General features: G+C 36.8%; 1 protein-coding gene across 1 annotated transcript in view; it reads left to right on the forward strand.

The window, feature by feature from the left end:
* The first annotated feature begins 18,202 nt into the window (after nt 1–18,202).
* Nucleotides 18,203–19,516, forward strand: part of PLS1 (plastin 1) — a 24,023-nt gene continuing 22,709 nt past the window's right edge. The window contains exon 1 of the mRNA XM_009704022.1: nt 18,203–18,304. Within this exon, the coding sequence (XP_009702324.1) occupies nt 18,235–18,304 (70 nt within the window). The 5' untranslated portion in view covers nt 18,203–18,234. The remainder of the gene's footprint in view (nt 18,305–19,516) is intronic.

Consider the following 19,516-nt stretch of genomic DNA (forward strand, 5'->3'; position numbering starts at 1 on the left):
TTGTAAATGTACTGCTGGGAAAAGATACCTAGCTAAGCAACTGCAAAAGATTTTCAATCTAAAACCTAGGCTTTAAGATCTTCTGTGTAAGATTTTGTCTCACTAGCTCGTTTTAGCCTTGACATTCACAGAGCAAACAGTTGACCAGTGGTTATGTTGTGATATGCAAAGGGATATTAACAATGAAGACAACAACTGGCATTAGTCAGATCAATATGGATCAGGAGTTCCAGGTTGCTGATAGAACCAGTTCGACATTAGTCATGTAATCCCACTTTATTAAGGGGTTTTTAAGCATCACTGTTGTTACACCTTTAAAAAAGGGCTGCAAAATGAAATAGTAAGCCTGACTTCTCTGTTCTCCAGTGTATTATGTTTGCGATAAAATTACTAAATACATGATTTCAGCTTTGATTCAGCTGGTCACATGCAGGAAATACTAAATGTCAGTCATGACTTTATTACATATACATATTTGTTTTGGTACTTCTAGATGTAAATTACTTGATGAATTTCTAGATTTTTATGTGGAGGTGTGTACTTGGTTACTGCTATTACATGCAGATGTCCAAGGAGAATAAGGTAGTACAACACAATAACTTGTCAGTGAGACTGGTATTGCTAAGCCTCAGAAACAAATTATGCATAAAGCAGAATGTGTGCTTCTGCATGCATGCTTTTGGTGGGAAAAGGATTATCAACCCACTTTCAGGGCGCTCTTGAAGATATTTCCTAAGGCCCCGCCTGCCTTCGGTAACATGATGTATTCAGTGAGAAAACAATTTGTAACTGAATATAAAGATATATTTTGCTTTACTTTTCATCACCTATATCAGCCACTTAAATGTATGGGGCGGAACATTTTTCATATCCCAAATTAGCAAAATGTTACAGCATATAAATAAATTTATATAAATAAATTTAAATCTTATAAATAATTCCATTGATTTAAAAGAGAACTTAGAGTTGTATCCACAGGTAACTACTTCACTAGTTGAAGACCTGTTGGAGAAATTATTCTAAAAGCTCATATCTCATTCATCTTAATAATTGATCTTTCCAAAGGGATTTCATTATTCTGCTGTTAATATGTGTCTCCAGATACACATTGCTAAACATACATGGAAAATGTTTATCTGCTGTAAGCTACAGTGTTGAGAACCCTGTAATGTTTTGAATAAAATATAACTTTATCAGCATTGACTAAAAGGTACACGTGCGTACACCATTGCAAAGTGGAAGTTTGCATTGTGTATATGGGAATTAGTCTAACTTTTTTTTGGTCCTTCTAATAAAATTAAGCCTGGCAAAATTTCAGTTGCCTCTTGCAGTTTGGTAATGCTATATGAGTCGAGGTGATTGAGCTTTTTCATAAAGATGGTATTAAAAAGGAATGCAATTTTTTTAGAGATTTAAAAAAAAATATTAAAACTAAAGTGTACACTCCCCAAATCTGCAAAATCTTTGAGACCTTCCATTCTGCCTGAAACCCAGACCTCCCAGTTGGCTTTTTCAGCATGAGCAAGGTGGCTTGGTCACGTCCTACCAAAGCTGCTCCCAAGAGGCGCTTGAGAGCAACAGGAGGCTAGTTGTTTGTCACGCCAGAGCAAAGCCTACTTTTGGCACTCTGGGTTATGTTTGTTTTCATGAGGTGGCTTGCACCCTAAAATGGCAGGCCCCCTGTTGTGGGGAAAGACACCTACTGAGTCAGCCATGCTGGGCTTTTTAATAAAGTTCTGTCTGATAGACTGACTGCCTTGGGGAAAGTGGAAGAAATTATTATTTGATCTATAGTAACAGAAGCACATATTTCGGTTGAGTTTCAAAATTTCTGCATGCTTTCCCTCCTGAAGTATTTTTTGTGGTGGTTAATCTATAGAACAAACTCTTGAAAGACACCTACTGAGTCAGCCATGCTGGGCTTTTTAATAAAGTTCTGTCTGATAGACTGACTGCCTTGGGGAAAGTGGAAGAAATTATTATTTGATCTATAGTAACAGAAGCACATATTTCGGTTGAGTTTCAAAATTTCTGCATGCTTTCCCTCCTGAAGTATTTTTTGTGGTGGTTAATCTATAGAACAAACTCTTTTGCCACATAGTTTATTCTTTAAGCTACCATTCTGCTTTTTACTAAGTAAATTAAGATCAAGGCATTTAAACTCAGTAGGATTAATCCATATCAGTCCTTCTCAACCAAATAAGTGTATGTTGGATGAGTAATTGGGTGCTACTATACTCTCTGTGCTACCTAAGAAGTGCTTTGTTAAGGAGTCACTTCAGTTGTATTGCTTTCAGCTGGACTCCTCAACCAGTGGGAGACAGACCAGTAATAGTGGGAAAGCTTGTTCCTTCCAGTCCATGTTTAGAAATTTAAAAATAGGGACTTAAATATAGATTACTGTTTAATGCTCAAGAGTATTAATTTTGGAGAGTTGGAAATATGAGTTATTATTCATGAATTGTCACTGTGTAAAGTAACAGTAAATAACATGACAAGGTTATTCAGTTTTTGTGAAGGTCGGTGGAGGGAGGATAAACCCCTTGGTGCAGACTTGTAGCTAACTTAAAATTCAAAATGTTTCTTGTTTAGTTAAAATATTATGTGAAATAAAATGTATGTGTGTAAGATCTCCTCCAGAGACATGTTTTGCTCTTGTAAAAGAGCTGATTTGTCAACAAGATGATTTATCTGATAGTTGATCACAGTTAATCATTTTATCAGAGGCAGTTTTTAGCTACCTATTTCATTACTGAACATGTGGAAATTTGCTCTCAAAGTCCTAAGAAGTGTTATGACTTAGAAATGTTGTAAGAAATATTAATATTTTATTTTGAAAGTGTCACGGTTCGGGAAGACTTGGCATTATTACCTGGCAATTTTGGAAGACATTTTCTGGCAGACATTTCTTGGCATTTTCTGCAGGCTGCAGCAAACAATTGTCACATTACTGTGGGACATTTTAAAATGGCTAACAAAGCAAATGTAAATACACATTAGATTTAAGGATACTCAGAATTCATGTTTAAGCAAAACCACTCCTTACAAAGGTAATATGCATGACCAGCTTACAGAATTTTCTGTGTAGGAAGTATTGTGACCTATAGTTACTAGGCTGTAGATAACTGTATAAGCATATCTTTCTCACTTTAGGGGACTTTAGGTCATTACTTTTAAAGCAACAAGCAATTTTTTTAAACTGTCATTTTTAGGCTTGTAAGGGTTGTTAGTTGCCTAGCACTATTTTCTGATTTTTTATGACACTTGAAAAAAGGAAACAAAATTTCTAGTTAATGAAATCATGCACATCTTTATGCATTGTTTTGCAGCAGATGAATAAAATGCTAGATATTTATTGTTTTAGTAGAAGTGCCTGGCTATATTTTATATTTAGACTAATTTTTTTAAACTCATGATTTTTTTTGCGTAGTTGCAATGTATGATTTAAATGCTTATGGATGTCTGCTCATGTTGCCAGTTCAAACTATAAAAAAAAAAATCAAAGAATTTGTCTAAACCCAAGACATTTATAAGTATTTTTTTTTTAGTTTTGATTTTTGATGTTTGTAAGAGAGATGGTAAAGTTTTCACCTAAGCATCAGAAACAACTTTATATTCTTAAATTAAAGCTGTCTCCTGATAATATTCATCCTAAGGCTGAGATTTTTGAATAATTTAGTTACAAAAAATTTGCTCAGAAATGTCTTTCTTTTTGTCTTCAAAATATGATTAAAAATGACAGTTGGCAACAACTGTGGATGTTTTCTTCTGGCCTAATTATTAAGAACTACAGTACCAGCAAATGAACTTCATGTGTGCCCCAGATAGTCTTCTACTTTAGAAGCTACAAACAATACTCTCTTTAGTTTTAGATTTACGAATGTGCTCCTTTTATTCTCAACACTTTAGCAAACATAGCTCTTCAAGGCTGTGAACTGGCAAATGGGTAGCATTTATTTATATGTGGACTCTGCAGAGACTGGATGGCTTTGAAATGCTGCCAGTTGCTTTTGCTGTATATTGTAGAAGACCCTCCTTTTTCCTCTAGCTTGACCAATGAAAAAAGAAAAACAAAAATAACCTATGAATTTTCCATGACAGAAAATCCTGGCTTGCTTGTAGTATAGTAGCTGATCAGTCTAATCTTCTAATAATCTCTTGAACCATGTAGAGTTGAACAAGGAATTAGCAGGTGACAGAAGGCCATACTGCCATCTGATAATTAATGAAAAATACTGTGGCAACACACATTTATTTGGTACTGTTTAGTAATTGCAGTTAGCTGGGATACGGAGAATATGTGGATGTAAATTGAATTGCTGAAGGCAGGAGAATGAATGTGTGTTTCCATTGTTACACTTAATGATATTCACATGATTAACTTCTGGGGCAACCTTAAAACTAAGTTTGTTAGTAAGAGTTAACCTGTGGTGCTCTGCTGGAGTTTCAGTATTTGTAGAAAGCTGAGGTTTCCTACTTCAGACTACCAGAGAGCAGGTACACAGAAAGATAAAGGCAGTAGTTCTCTGGAGTGTTGTAGTTGTGCTGTTCTAAGATCTCCCTCCCTTTCTGCCTCTTGAGCTGTTTGTTCTCTGATAGCTTTGTTCATAGTTATGCTTTTTAAATTATGTGCTAACTGAACATTATTTTCACACTTGGAGAGGAGAAAAATGATTCGTAATGTTCCAGTTGGCTTAAGAAAAAGATACTTTTCTGAAGTTATGAGTGTCACAGAAGGATAAATTCCTTAGCAAAGAACACCAAGTACAGTATGTCCTACCTCTCAAGCAGCACCAAATCTAGAAGAAATAGAGGCTTGGTACAAAAACTGTCAGTGTTGCAAATGTAAAAATATCAGTGGTATTTTATCAGATTAAACAGTTGAAGGTGAGTGCATTTTGATTTTAGTAGATGGCATGCAAAGTTCCGCAAACTCTGAAAAGCTGTGAAGCTTGTAAGATGTGAAATTGTAATTTGTCAATAGCAGCAGTGGAATTTTGGCTGTGAGATTGGTAATAACAGTTGCTGTGCTGGAAGCTGGTAGTTAGTGAACAGATGTGCTATTTGTTGTATTGTAATGTTTCTGATTACTTTTATTTCCTTACTATAAATACAGAGGTGGAGATAATATTGCCCATACTTTAATAACACAATTGCTTTTAGAAACGTACTATTTAAATTGTAATTTAGAGTCAGACCAGAAGATGGTGAATCAGTGACTTCCACAATCACCAGTTCTCATAATTTGACTGAGCTTTCCCTGAAAATTGAAGATGCTCTCAAAAGTCATAGTTTGTGGAGTTGAGAAATTATGTGAGGGTCTGTTTAATTTTAAAACAAATTTCTAGAGAAAAGTGTGAAAAATTAATCTGAGAATAACGTGAAGTATCTGAAAACAGAAGACAGATGTCCCATATGAGTGACTTTTAAAACCCTTTAACATTTCTTTTTCGGGTTGATTAGGGTCTGACTTGTGATTGTTTTTGAAAAGCTGAGGTTATGACTATTGCTTCTGGTTAGCTTTTTTGTTTAGTAATTAACTAGCAGTGCTATAGTTTAATAACAAACGACAAGAATAATTAAAGCATAACCCTCAAGTTGTGAATCTGATTTGTAGAGTACTGGGACACCCAGAAAGCCCCTCTGTCAAATGAGGGTACTGTCAACACATTGGGAGCTCTGAGCATGAGTTTTGCTGTGTGCACAGGCAAAATTCTTATTAATGCAGATATTTCAATAAGAATTTCAGGATTTGTTTCCTAATTAAGATACAGATCGGATATACTGATATGGGAATTTCCTATAAAAATAATGCAATTTTTATTTGTCATTGTAGTTGCATGCTAACAAAAGCTGTATGTGCATAAACCTAGACAGAGAAAGAAAGAGATTAAGTATCATTTGCTGGTGTGTCTTTTATTCACTCCCTTCTGCTGTTGTAAACTTGATATGTAATGTCAGCCTAGGCACAAATGATTGACTTGAGGATGGAGTGCCTGAACGAACTTGCTTTTATTAGTGTAGCCTTTCCATTTTCATTTTAGTGTGGTTTGCTTTAATGAAATGTCACAGAAAAACAGTTTGGACTTAAAAAATTCGATTCTTCAGAGCAGTGACTGGTAATCAAATGGGGTTTATGACAAACTGTTTCCTAGTTTCTCATCAAATTTTCTATGTGTTAATGATGGACTCTTTCCATCTAACATGCACTTGCATGGTAAAACTGCTGTAGTGCTTTGACTTGAGTAGGCATTCATCTTGCCACAATTTCTGGATTTGGCAGCCTGTGCTATGGTGGCTGTGGTGGTGGTTCAGCCCATATTTTTTCCTTGTTTTTGGTGGCAGCATCCGAGGCACCAGTTTCCAGGGGTCATTGGAAAGCATGATCCTTGCCAGCTCTGGTCTTCCAGAGAGAGTATGTTTGCCTGGTTGCTGGGTGGATGCTTTCAGAAGTGATATGCAAGCAAAAACACTCATATGGGTGAGGGGTGAGGCAAGAGTAGCATTGTAGAATAGGAAGAACAGAAGAGGTGCTTGATGGGAGTTCTCCAGGAAGGAGGGTCCAGCACGTTGGTGTACAGGGAAGCCGAATGACTAGTCAACCTTGGACATAGGTTTCAGTGTAATGAACTGAGTTTTGGAGAGTATCAAATGATATTGCTGGTGAGAGGAGATAGGAAAGGTTGTATAAAATGAAACAACGTATTAAGTTGATTGAACTTGTTGAAAGACAAGTCTGGTTTCTGTTCAAGGCTTGGTCAAATGCTTCCTGGACCAGTGTAAACATTATGGTGTTTACACTTGTAAAGAAGTTTCTTCCACCAGGTCACCTTAATCTGTCTTGAGCCCCATCCTAAGTGTTGTTACCTTGCCAATTAGTTTGAATGTAGCTCTGCAGTCATGGATTCCTTGAATATAGACATTAGCATGTATAAAATGCAAAAGCAAGGTTTTTGCTTTCAGAATAGTACCTTTAAATGTTTAATTTATATTCAAAAGCCCAACTTCAGATTCTTGGATAAAAAAAGGAGATGATGGGATTGCTTTTCTTCTGTTACTATTGTTATTTTGAGTTATAGTGGGCAGGCTCAGTAGTGTTCTTGAACTGTCTAAGGAAAACGTGTTAATGCTTAATGTGAATAAAATTTTTCATTGCAAATACATGTGACTAATTGTGAATGGCAGCAGACCTGATTGTAATTATGTTATGTATCTGAAGCACAGAGGTGAAAATGGGTCTCTTAAGTGTAAGCCACACAGCTCTCAGAAATGAGCTGCAAGTTTCATGAGTTTCATACTATTAATTTCCTTTGTGAGCACTAGTTTTAACTGTATCAGTAAAAGGTAAAAATTATTCTAGACAGTATGTCAGAAGATAAATCAACACTAAAATGATTTACATTGGTAAGGTTAGTACCACACCTACAAAGATCGCAGGTATTACAATCCTAGCAGTTTCTACAAATGTACATTTTCTAATAGGCTAGAGATGACACTTGTTCTAGGGTTTGCTCAACAAAGGGAAGGTCTTCTGCAAGATCTTTGTCTCCCAAGGGAATTCCCTAGTCCCACTTCTCCTGCCACTTTTTTTGCATATTCTTTCCTGTCCTTGTGTGCCATTAATGGCATGCAGGTTTTATTGCTAGATGTGAGAGTTTCTTATTGTAAAATCAAAATGTTAGCAAGTATGTCGATGACTTTCTGCGTGTGTAATGAACTGTGGAACTGAGACCTTGAAGAACCTTTCTGTTTACACTAACACTTGCATTTCTATGACAGCACTAAACAAGAGCTGCTTCTCTCTCTCTTGGAAGGAATATCATTGCAGTTGCATTGTACTTGAGTTACTTGTTTCTAAAGTTTTTCACTAGTTTATTTATGGCATGATTAATAGAGATGCTGAAAATCTGCAAATTCAGCTGACTGCAGGTGACTTTGCTGGAATAAAACTGAAAAACTTGTCCTTAATAAATCTGGTACCTTTGCTGTGGTAATATCTGTTAAGGTGCATTGTAACCCTCTGGAAGATGTTCTGTACCTGAATGCAAAAGTAACTAATGTCCTTCAGACCAACTGTAAGGCTTGATTAGGGTGTTTCAGAGCTGAATTGCTATTGCACATCTTCCTAGCTTCTGAAATCATACAGGCATTTAAACTTGTGTATCTTTAGCTCTGTCTGCAAGCTGTTTGCCTGCAAGTAATAGGCTCAGACTTCTTTAAAGGGCATAATAGGACCATCCTCTTCTACAGTAGATTGTAGCAACTCTATTCTTGTTTATTCCATTTCATTTCCATGAGAACATAAGCTGCTTTTGTTCGTAAGGAGTTCTGAAAACACTTTTTAGTGGAAATGATCTGTTATTAGTGGATAGTTGGTATGTTTGTTAAACATTAAGTCCTTATGCCTTTTGTGTTCTTTTTCCTGATTAAATATTTGTGTTGTTGAGGAATGAAACAAATATTTAAAGTATCAGAAATCAATGATGAAAGATGTTGAGATAGCATAAAAGGTAATTAAGATTTATGGTTTGAGTGTATTCAAATTTCTGCCATGCTTTCATTTTCCTTATGTGTCTGCGCATCTCTTGACAGAGCTTGGATACCTGTGCGTGCTGTTACTGAACTTTCACCAAGGCAAAGGTTGTGCATAATAAAAACGAGAGCAAGTGTCACTTTAGCAGATTCACTGTATCCAACCTTTACTTTGGATCAGAATTCTTTGAATTTAACCATGTTAGAGATTCTGTTAGAGATAGGGGAAACTTTATTTTTGTGTCCCTTAATTTGCTTATGGCGCAACTGTTTAGTATTTTGTATTGTATACATTGATTCTGTACTCCCTAAGTTATTGGAAAGCTAATATATTTAAATTACATAAAATATGCAGATAGTTCAGAATACTTAACCTTGAAGTTTTCAACAAGTAACAGGTAAACACCATCTCAAAACAGGGATGATTTTGCTTCAGATTAAGGGATATATTATTTTTGCAGACAACCTGATTTTGTGTTCTGAAAAACAGAAGTGTTGTCTCTTATCTAGAGATTTATGAGAAAAATTTTGCTTCTGTATTTACAATACTTATTTGTCTGGTATTCTCAAGTCCTAAAGAAAAGCTACTTTTTGCGTGGAAGCAGCTTTGTGCATATATTTTTTTCATCTGGAAATGGTTTGCTAGCAGGTAGGGATCCCAGGACACACCATATTGGAGAAATACACAAATTTAAGTTCCTTGCTATTCTCTGTTACTTACAAAAGTGATCTAACCACAACTAGTGTGTTTTGAATGACTGTATTTATAAACATCAGAAAATGCAGTTAGAAAGCAGTAACTTGTGCACTCAGCTCTTCAGGGCTATAGTGGTATTGGCTTGTATCAGCTTGGCATCCTAGTTTCACAGAGAATGTCACTATTTCACATTTGCTCTTGATGATATACTCATTAATAGTACAGCTTGTTGTATTAAAGCAAATGAGATGAGGAGAAGCGGAGCAGTGGCCTGTTAATCTGTTGTGGCACTTGGAAGACTGGAATTCACTTCCCTGCTTTCCCCTTGGTTTTTGGAACTAGAGGGGAAGGTGCCCTGCCTTCTCTTGGCAGCTGCAAGGAGCAGTTGCAGAGGTGAATTCTTGCATGCCACCTGCTATGCTAGACTACAGCATACTTAGTGCGAATGAAATGGAAGAGTATGACCTCAAAGAATCCTTGACACAACACATTCAAGCAGGATTTTTATGCGTTCTATAAATCAGGCAACATCTGGGTTAATGTTGTATGAGAAGGCATCGCTTTGCTGGTGGATATGGGGTAGACAGATTCCACATCCCTCTTCCAGAACAGGGGATGAAACACTCCTAGCCCTGTGCTATAGGCAGCTGAAACCTGTGGAACTCTTAGAAAAATAACTAATTAGCTGATCCAGAACAGGTCTCACATGGTCTGAGAGAATCAGTTTGGGCAAATTCAGCCCAAATTGTTGGTGTAGGTAAACTGTAAACACGTTAGGTTTGCAGAATATTTCAGGGAAGGTACTTCTATGAACTCTGCAAGCAGTAGCATTTTTTTTTTTTTCAAAATTACTTTTCCAGAAGTGGTCTTTCTGGCATAGGTAAGGTTTCCATTGGTGTTTCTTATTCAGAGTGCTGAATGCAACAATACAAAGCACAGGCAGTCTGAGATCCTCTTGAATGATGCATGGGAAGGAAACTGTGTGAAACTGATACTATTGATGAATGTGCATGGCTATTCTGTATACTCAGCAGCCAGAGGAAGCTGGAGGCATTTTGTTTGGATGAAAAAGTATCTTTCTAAAGTAAACATATATCTGCTTTATAATAGAGTTGCTCTTCATTGTGACTTAAACCTCATGAGATTATTCTGTATTTATACCATAGTAAGTGAAGTCAGATCAGGCCTGTGACCAGTTGAACAGTTAGGTATCTTAGCTTATTGTTTTACTGTTTATTCTTGAGTCACCCATGTTTATCTTAAAGGCATAGTGGAAAATGTTGATTTTATTATTCACCAGAATTACTGTACTATGTTGAATAAATTCCTGTAGAGTGAATAATTAACTTCAGTGTAAAACTTCTAGTCCTTCTTGCATAAGAGTCGTATTTCATGGGCCCAAAATTTGTCACTCTGACTGGTTTGATAGTCTTCCTCTAGCAAATATTAGTGCATACAGTTTTGGAAGAAGTTTAAAAAAAAAATACGAGTTTTTCCCCTCTTAAATTGTACCTTGTTCACTGTGTAATGCTATACCTAGACAGAGGAAAATTCCATGGATTATCAGTTTATATTAACATTTCTTCACTGTTATCCTCTAACTTCTAGTGATTAAATACTTTTGATGGTCATAAATGTGTCCAGCCATGTTTATAAGCCCAGGCTGAGGAACATACTCTCTGACTCTTTCAGGTAGTGAAGCTTCAGGCTGGCTGTATGATACTTAAAGAGCTTTGCACTTCATCCTACTCTGCTAACTTTTGAAAGAAGGGGCAGGGTATAATTATGGTATTAGGTACAGTTATTAACAATCTGCTTCAGCAGTTGCAATATCTCTTGAATTTTTTTATATATACAGGTATTTATATAGCTAATTACTTTGACCTTTCAGCACTCTCCTGTTTTAAAGGTTTACAAGCATCCTCTTTGCATCATTAGAAGTGGATCTATTTTTGTATCTTCTTTCTTTGTAAGACCCAGTGCTCATCATTCTACAGGTGTATAGGATTCTTTCTCTTTAGAGGACTGGCCACACCTTGAATACTGTGTTCAGTTTTGGTCCCTGCTATACAAAAAAGATGTGGTCAGGCAGGAGAGGGTCCAGAGAAGGGCCGCAAACATAATCAAAGGACTGGAAGGCCTAGGACATGAGGAGAGGCTGAGACAACTGGGTTTGTTCAGCCTTGACAAAAGAAGGTTTAAGGGGGGACCTTATCGCCATATTCCACTATTCAAAGGGTGGCTACAAAGAAAATGGAGGCTCCCTTTTTACAAGGGGTCACGTGGAAAAGACAAGGGGTAATGAGTACAAATTACTCCTGGGGAGATTCCAATTGGACGCGAGAGGAAAATTTTTCTCAGAAAAATCGGGCATTGGAATAATCTCCCCAGGGCAGTGGTGGATTCCCAACATTGCATACTTTTAAGATTCAGCTGGACAGTGTGCTGGGCCATCTTGTCTAGACTGTGCTTTTGCCAAGAAAGGTTGGACCAGATGATCCTTGAGGTTCCTTCTATCCTGGTATTCTATGATTCTATGACTGTATTCCGCAATCAAGACTTCTTTCACTTTGAATGACATAAAGTGTATTTCTCTGCTGTTAATGTTTTCTGCAGTTTTTTCACTGATATGGGAAAGATAAACTATCTTTTCATATCCTATAGCAGTGTAAACTCTAATAATAAAAAAATTATAAAGTCCTGAACCCTATTGATTATTCATTTTGTCAGAAAGATTAAAAGACTTACCACAGTAAGATAAAAAATTAATCTCCAGTAAATTAAAAAAGTTAATCTCCACTGCTGTTTTATTAGAGACCACCAGTGAAACACCTAAAATAATTCGTCCTTTCACATTGTTAAAGGATTGATTTAGTTGGCCCCTAATCATCTTTATATTTGGGGACCCAGAATAATCTTGACATAAGTAAAAAGATCTTTCAGTGTAAGCTGAGGGAGTGGGGTGGGAGGAGGAATCAAAAAAACAACAGACGAAACAAAAACTTCAGTAGTTTTGTTGTCTTGAAAAGACATAAGAAACTTCTGTGTGTATATTCATATAACGCTAACATTCCGTATATCCATGGCAGTTAGTTCCATTGCTCAAAATTTTATTATATGCAAGTCTTTTCACTAATGTTTAATTAGCATTTCCTCAGTTAAAATACAGCAGCATTTTCTGTTCTCTCCTTACTGACTAAAGGAAACATCTGATGCATATCCTTGTTTTAAAGTTCCTTTAATATGTCTTATACCTTATAATGCATTGTTATCTCACTGAGACAGGACAGAACTCCAAGTTTAATCTGGCAAGAGCTTAGAGGAGACTAACAGTGTGTGGAAGCTACCCTGTTCCTACCACATTGGCTTAAAGAATACCAGATAAGCTAACACAGGAATGCTACAGGTTAAACTATGGGGTTTAAGTTTTTTTTTTTTTCTTGCATTAAAATCTGTAGCAGTTTGATTCAAAGCCCAGTAAGAGAAACAGAATTTTCATGCGTTGTGTTTGTAAATGGTACATACTAATAACCAGCTGGTTATTGACATAAAAGCATAACCTGTATTTGCAAATTATGCTATTTAGGATGATGCAGCAATAGAGTGGTATTTGTGCCAGGGACAGAGGAGGTGTGTCCCTAGTACTAGACAAAAAAAACTGCGACAAAAGAAAATAAGCTCTTGAGTCAACATTTGTAATGTCCATTGTCATCGCGGAAGCAGCTGTGTGTGGAAACAAGGCAAATAGAATTTGAAATGAAGAGCTGGAAAAGAAATTGCCAGTTGCCTAAGGGATGGAGAAAACTATTGGGCCTGATTGCCAATTAACTGGTCTTTTTCTGACAGCTCTGATAGCAGGTCAAAAAAGCAGCAGGAACTGCTGTTTGGCCTACTCACTTTATCCTTCGTGGTTGCTCAGGCACAGATAACTCCTCTGCACACAAAGAAATACCATGATGGTATCAACAGTAGCTTGTATCTGTATTAATCTTGTATGTGGAATGTTTCCAGGAGACTCCAGTGAATTGGCTTAAATACAAAAAGCCTTCCAGGCATAGAAGGCAGGCTAAGGAGAGATGAATATTGTCAGTTCATGTTAAGCATATTGGCAAGGACTGGAAAGAGGATGAAGGACACTTTCTCGGCATAAAAACAGTGTTTGCACCTACCCTGTCCTAGGGTAGTAGGAGATGGTTTAATGTAAGCATAGACTCCAGAAAATCTAAGTGTTACATGAACACTACCAGAGTACACACAAATGTGTTCTCTGTAAACAAATATATCTTTCAGCAGGTAGTCGTAATTCCAATAGACATGTACCTTTGGAGGCTTAATGTTATATCTTGTCGGAATTGCCTGTAGACTGAGTCATCTTGGGTAGTGATAAACCTGTGTCTGCAGAGTATTTATTAGCTTAGATAAAAGGTTCCTGTTTCTATACTGAAATTGTCTGAAATGTCTGACTAGTTCAGGTGTTGGTTTTGCTCAAATTAGATCTCTCTTGAATGCCAGAACCATGATTGCAGCATTTCTGCCTTTCAATTGACCAGCTAATTTACCCTGTAATTATATAATAGGGTATTTAAGACTGTCTCTTTAGAGCAGAGGTATTAGCTTTATTTATCTGCTTCATTCAAGAACAGATGTTCTACTGTGTTACTCAAGTAATCAACGCCTTTGGAAATCAAAGATTGCTGTTTTCTGAAGTAGAATATGATGGAAAATCTAAATTATGAATCATAAAAGGGGAGGAGTGAAACTAATTGCATTGCAACTTTGCAGAAATTGTTTTTGATAAAATCTGACTCATGGTAATGGTAAATAGTTAAAAACATTAACAGTATGACAGAAGTGGTGGTGTCTTTTGCACCTGCGTGGCTAAATATTTAACTTTTGCTTTGACATGCTCTTTCTGTATTTCAGAGGACTGTCTTCTGGGGTTTTTTGCAGTTTCAGTCCTTTAAATTTCCTTAGTAATTTGGATTTAAATATTTAATTTTCTTCCCCAATTTTTCCACGGTTTATTATTTATTTATTTTTAATTGACACATCAGGTTTCCAATCAAGGTATTTGTACTTCCAGAGACATCTGTGTGTATGGTCATTTTTTCTGAATATATATTTTAAATGTTCTTTTGAGTATGAAGACCGGTATGTGCTGCTAATAAGCTTAGCAAAATGGATAAGTAGGATTTCAGTACTTAAATAAGATCAAGTGACATGAAGGAAAAAGACTTAACTTGCCGCCCACACTCAAGGCCATATCCTGTGTGACCCACAGGAACGGTCCCTGTGAAGATGCAGAAAATACTAACCCGAGTAAAGTAGACAAGATCTCATTAAAATAACCTGCTATTGTTCATGAACTTTTTTTATATAGCATAATGGAAGAAAACTAAATTGCTATGGAAACTTAATGTAGCATCGTGGAAGAAAAGTAAACTACTGCCTTAAAGCAGAAATATTTGCCGAGATAAGAATCAGTTACATGGTGCAGGACTTGTTTTTTCTCTCTTGCGTGGCAGAGTAAGTGTAGCTAAATAAATGCTTATGCTGCAGATAGAGCCCAAATAAATATTTTTACTTGGGTACTTTGAGACAGTAGTCACATACTCTTGTGACAAAAAAAATTTCTTGTATTTTCTTGAATTGTCTGACAATACAGTTGCTGTCTTAGAAAGTTTCACCACATCTCATTTGTTTTCCTTAAACCCCTGACCCTCGGTTGAAGTTTATTACATGAGAATCTTAACTTCCAAGTCACTTTCTTTTTTGAAGGAAATATCTAACTCTGATGGCTTCAGATAACCACAAAGTTCAAAACATAAACCCCGAAGATTTCAAAAAACCAAAACCAAAAAAAAAAACCAAGAAAAATAAAAAGTGTAAAAAATGTACTTTAAAACAAAGTCACAGTATTTTATAGTATTTTGAATAAGTATTTGCTTTGTTTAAAAATAGAATTTTGAAAAAAGTTGGGAGCTACTCATTGCTAGCTCATGAGCGTTGCTTCTACATGTAGCTAAACCTATATGCATAATGACAGGATACCTCATTTGGCATTTATTTTTTTAGTTCTAGAGACCTTTCCAGCATTTCCTGTGGAGTATTTTTTTCATTACAAACTGTTCAAGTATTCTTAGTGAGTACTTCATAGTATAGGATAGTTTATTCTCTCCCATACAGAGTTCTCTTACTAGCAGTAAAAACAGTAGCAAAATATTGTCCCGTTGCCTTTTGTATTAGAAAATCAAAGGTGAAAACTTACTTGGCGTTTATGAAAATGCTGTTGGGAGAATCAAAATCATCCTATTGAAAACTGCCTAGCAACCTAAATGTGTACGTAGTTACAGTTAAGAAATATCACTAAAAAGCTGAGTTTTTCACGTAATAACTCTTATTTATATAGAATGTTAATATAAATGACAAAAAGTGTATCATTCTGCATTCAACAAAAGGCAAAATAGTATGAGGAGGAATGCCATAATACATAGATTTGGATTGGTAGGTTTGAGTAAAATTATCAGCCCCAATATCCTCGTCAAGTTCTAATTTCTGGCTACCTGAATCTCCATCCAGTGACATGCTTTCCAACATAGTATCAAAATGCGTTGAATAACTATGTTTCTTAACAGTTTAATATTTGCAAGTCAGTTTTTAATCCAGATGGGTTTTTTCTTTGTTTTGGAATTTTTTGACAAGTTGTGTCATGTCTCCTTTTTTCTCCTGAAGGATACTGTGTAAGTATGAGGACATTAGAATATTGAAAGCCTTAGGCATTGGATGCAGTGGGAATCCCCACTTTCTGTGTAACTAGAGGTAGGTGCAGAAGAAAGAAGGGCTGACCCTGTGCTTTTTGCACTCCAAGCAGATGGAGGCAACCCGTGAATGCCGTGCAAGCTGACAGGTTGTGCTGTACTTCTCATTTGGTCTCCTTTAATAGGTAGGCAGGGAGAGCCAATTTGTGATAAACAAATGTTCTACCTGGTTGCAGAATATGATGGGCTTTGACATCACTAATACAGAAGTGTGATATCTTTCTCAGTGAAATAATCTCCAGCAGTGATGTCACCGCTTATAATCCTGAAATCAGGAGACACTTCAGTGGTTAATGTAGTGAGGCAATGTTGTACCTGTCTGTGGCTGCCCACAGCTAATTTATTTTGTATTGAGACTTTTGACAATACAGTAGGTATAACTCCCATCAGCGGTATTGTGCGCACTGCTCGGGCACTCCGTAGTAAACCTCCAGGAAATCTGTCTGACTTCTTGACACCATCCCCTAGCAAACTGCAGCTGATGTAGTGCCCTGCTGCCTCTTCTGTCATGTGCTGGTGACCTGTGCAATTGCTTAATTTGTATTTTTACTCATTTTTAGATTGTCAGGGATTGAAAGAAAACTGACACAGCTAGAATGAGGAAGAAACAATTTTCTAACAGAAATTCAAATTGATAATGTTTAATCTCCTTCATTCTGAAACAAATTCTGATTCCATTATTACAGCCTCACAGCAGACCTTAGGGGAGTCCTGTTGTTGCAGGCATTGTGTAACCATCTACTCATGGGGCAGTCCCTGCACCCAGCAAGTTTGTAACCTGGTTAGTCAGGACCTACAAAGGTGGGAAACAAAAGTACAGCCTTGCCCAAGGGCATCCAGCAGGTCCATGGTAAAACCAATTGTTGAATTCAGGTTTCCCCTTCCAGTGTCTTGTCCAGTGGGCAACAGTACAGTTCTGTTGATACGCACGATTTCTGGGGGAGAAGCAGCTGCATATAGCAGATCTGAATAGAATTATTATGAGCAAATAATAGCCTGGCCATTACAGGAATATTTTTCTTGCTCTAAAGCAAAAACACTAAGGCAGAAGCAACTAAACCAGAAGGGAAAACATACACACATATAGGACAACTTTGATGAAAATACTTACATAAGGTGGATTTTTGCCACTTTTGGCTTATAAAGTAAAAGCAAAGACAAAACTTCTACTTTATGGTAGGCCGAGCATCACCTGTAGCACATTGTGCTCTCTACAGACAAGTGCTGCTCAGAGCTTAGTGGATGCAGGTGGGTGCTGCCGTAGGCTTACGTTGTGTGCGCCAGTGGTGTGTGCATGGTGGAAAATGGCAGAGGCAAATACAAGCTTGCATATTGAGACAATTGGGTGTGACTTCTTTACAGACTTGCACTTACTAACAAGGGTCTGAATCATCCTGTTGTAGTAAAGCTTTGGTCAGAGGAAATGGGCAAGGATCTGTTTGGGTGGGTGAGTCTATCAACCCTTGTGAAGGTGCCTTCGGTTTTGTTTTGCTTTTTTATGGAGTTGGGTAGAGAAAGCAGATTCAGTTGAGACTCCAATCTTTGTGCTCAGTAAAAGCCTTTATTCGGCTCTTTGACAGTGTTGTGAGACAACAGCCTTGTCAAAGAGTGCAGTAAAGGTCAGGACGTGGCAACTTCTGCGCAGCTATAAAAAGGCTCGTCAGCATTTGCCCACTGATGGTAAGCAGGTACTTGAAAGTCTCCCACTGAGGTTTACTACTGTGCAAATGTTGGAGTGCCCAGTGCCTTGCAGGACTAGACCCTAGCACTAACTACTAATTGGCAATGATACCGCATTGCACTCAGATATTAATTTTTCTAAAAATTGTTAGTTGAAATGTAAGGTAATGATTTTAATGTTGGAAAAACAAGCAATGGAGGTAGATGGTTGATCAGTGCTTATTCTATGCAAATGAAAACATCAAGTGTATGCAAACAGGTGCTGCTATTGTGAATTCTCTGTCATTGTTACAGCAAAAACAGTTGCCAGGTGTTTGATGTACTTGAAAGTGGTGTTTGTAATGTTTTAAGTGTGCCAGGCCTGGAAATGTCATTCAGGTCTGGTCCCTTGTATTGAAAAGATCAGTAACTTGTATTAGTATGTGCTTGGAATTAAAGCCTTATATATTTTCTGTTTATTATTATTAGGTATAAGCAGTTGAGGACAAGGCCTCTTGCTGTCTAGAGATGGAAAACAACATAACTACTATCTCTCGTGAAGAGCTTGAAGATCTGAGAGAAGCATTCGGTAAAATAGGTATGTTTTAAATAAGAAAATAATAAGCATACCATTCACATTGCAAAGCCGTGTAGGATTTGTGGAAGAAGTCTTTGTGGATCACTCTGTCTTGATAGGGCTGTGTTTTCCTTCTATGGTGCCAGTAATATCAAAGAAAGTAAGAATGCTTACATAAAACTCCTTATTTTCACTGGAACTATGTGTGTTTATTCATTTCTTTCAACTTTAGCAATGAAAACAGATATATTTCTTGCTGGGCAGTTGTATTATTTGTGCCATTGCATACGTAGCATGATAGATCTTAAAATTCAGTTTTTTGAACTCCTTAAATCTGAAAAAAAAAAAGGTTGATTAAACTTCAAGTGTCGGTAATCTAACATGAAAAGATATTTAACAATTGGTTTTTGCTTTACTTGCATGATTTGGTGAACTAGTAATTTATCTTTTTGTTTATTGGATCAGATTTTACATTAAGTGAGCTAAACTTGGAGATTTTTTTGATCTTGCTTTTGTAGCTGGCGGATGTTAATAAATAACTGTACAGTTTCATATGCTTGAGAGGATGTTTGCGGATTAATCAGAGAGTAAACAGAGAGAGTGAGAAATTATGTAGCAACTAATGCTTATTTCCAGATTGCAATACTGTTATGAATGTTAAATTTCATGTCTGCTTTATTTCTTATTTGCTGCAGTTCTGAGGGGGTGACGTGTAACTGTGGAGCTCAGCAAATCAAACAAACATATTTGTAATCTTTCATAAAGGGGCAACAGGGTCACTTTAGGCAAGAAGTCTTAAATATTAGGAGTCTCTTGCTTGGTAAAGAGACTGTTGGGAAGCTGTATATTAGAAATCTGTAAGACCATGAGTAGTATGGAAAAGATGAAGAGGGAATGAATCGGTTTCTGCCAATACAGGTATTGTGTGATGCCCAGTAGAGAGTCAGAAAGCTTAAAACCATGAACCCACTGACTCTGGATGTTGTTGAGACCAAAAAAGAGTGGAAATGCTAAAGGGATAATATACATCCATGGAAGGTAATTCATGAGTTGGCATTAAACAATCATCTTGACATAGTCTGTAGCTGAAGAAGTCTATAGTCTGCAGGAGCTGGAAAGACAGAGCAAAGAAAAGAGCAGTGTATCAATCTACTGGGAAGTGTTAGGATAGGTAGATACTCACTGGTGTTGTCCAACAGCTTTTCTATTTGTTTGGTTTTCACCATCTGCATT

The sequence above is a fragment of the Cariama cristata genome, unplaced genomic scaffold (genome assembly GCF_000690535.1).
Source record: "Cariama cristata isolate BGI_N322 unplaced genomic scaffold, ASM69053v1 scaffold21837, whole genome shotgun sequence".
In the NCBI taxonomy this organism is placed as follows: Eukaryota; Metazoa; Chordata; class Aves; order Cariamiformes; family Cariamidae; genus Cariama; species Cariama cristata.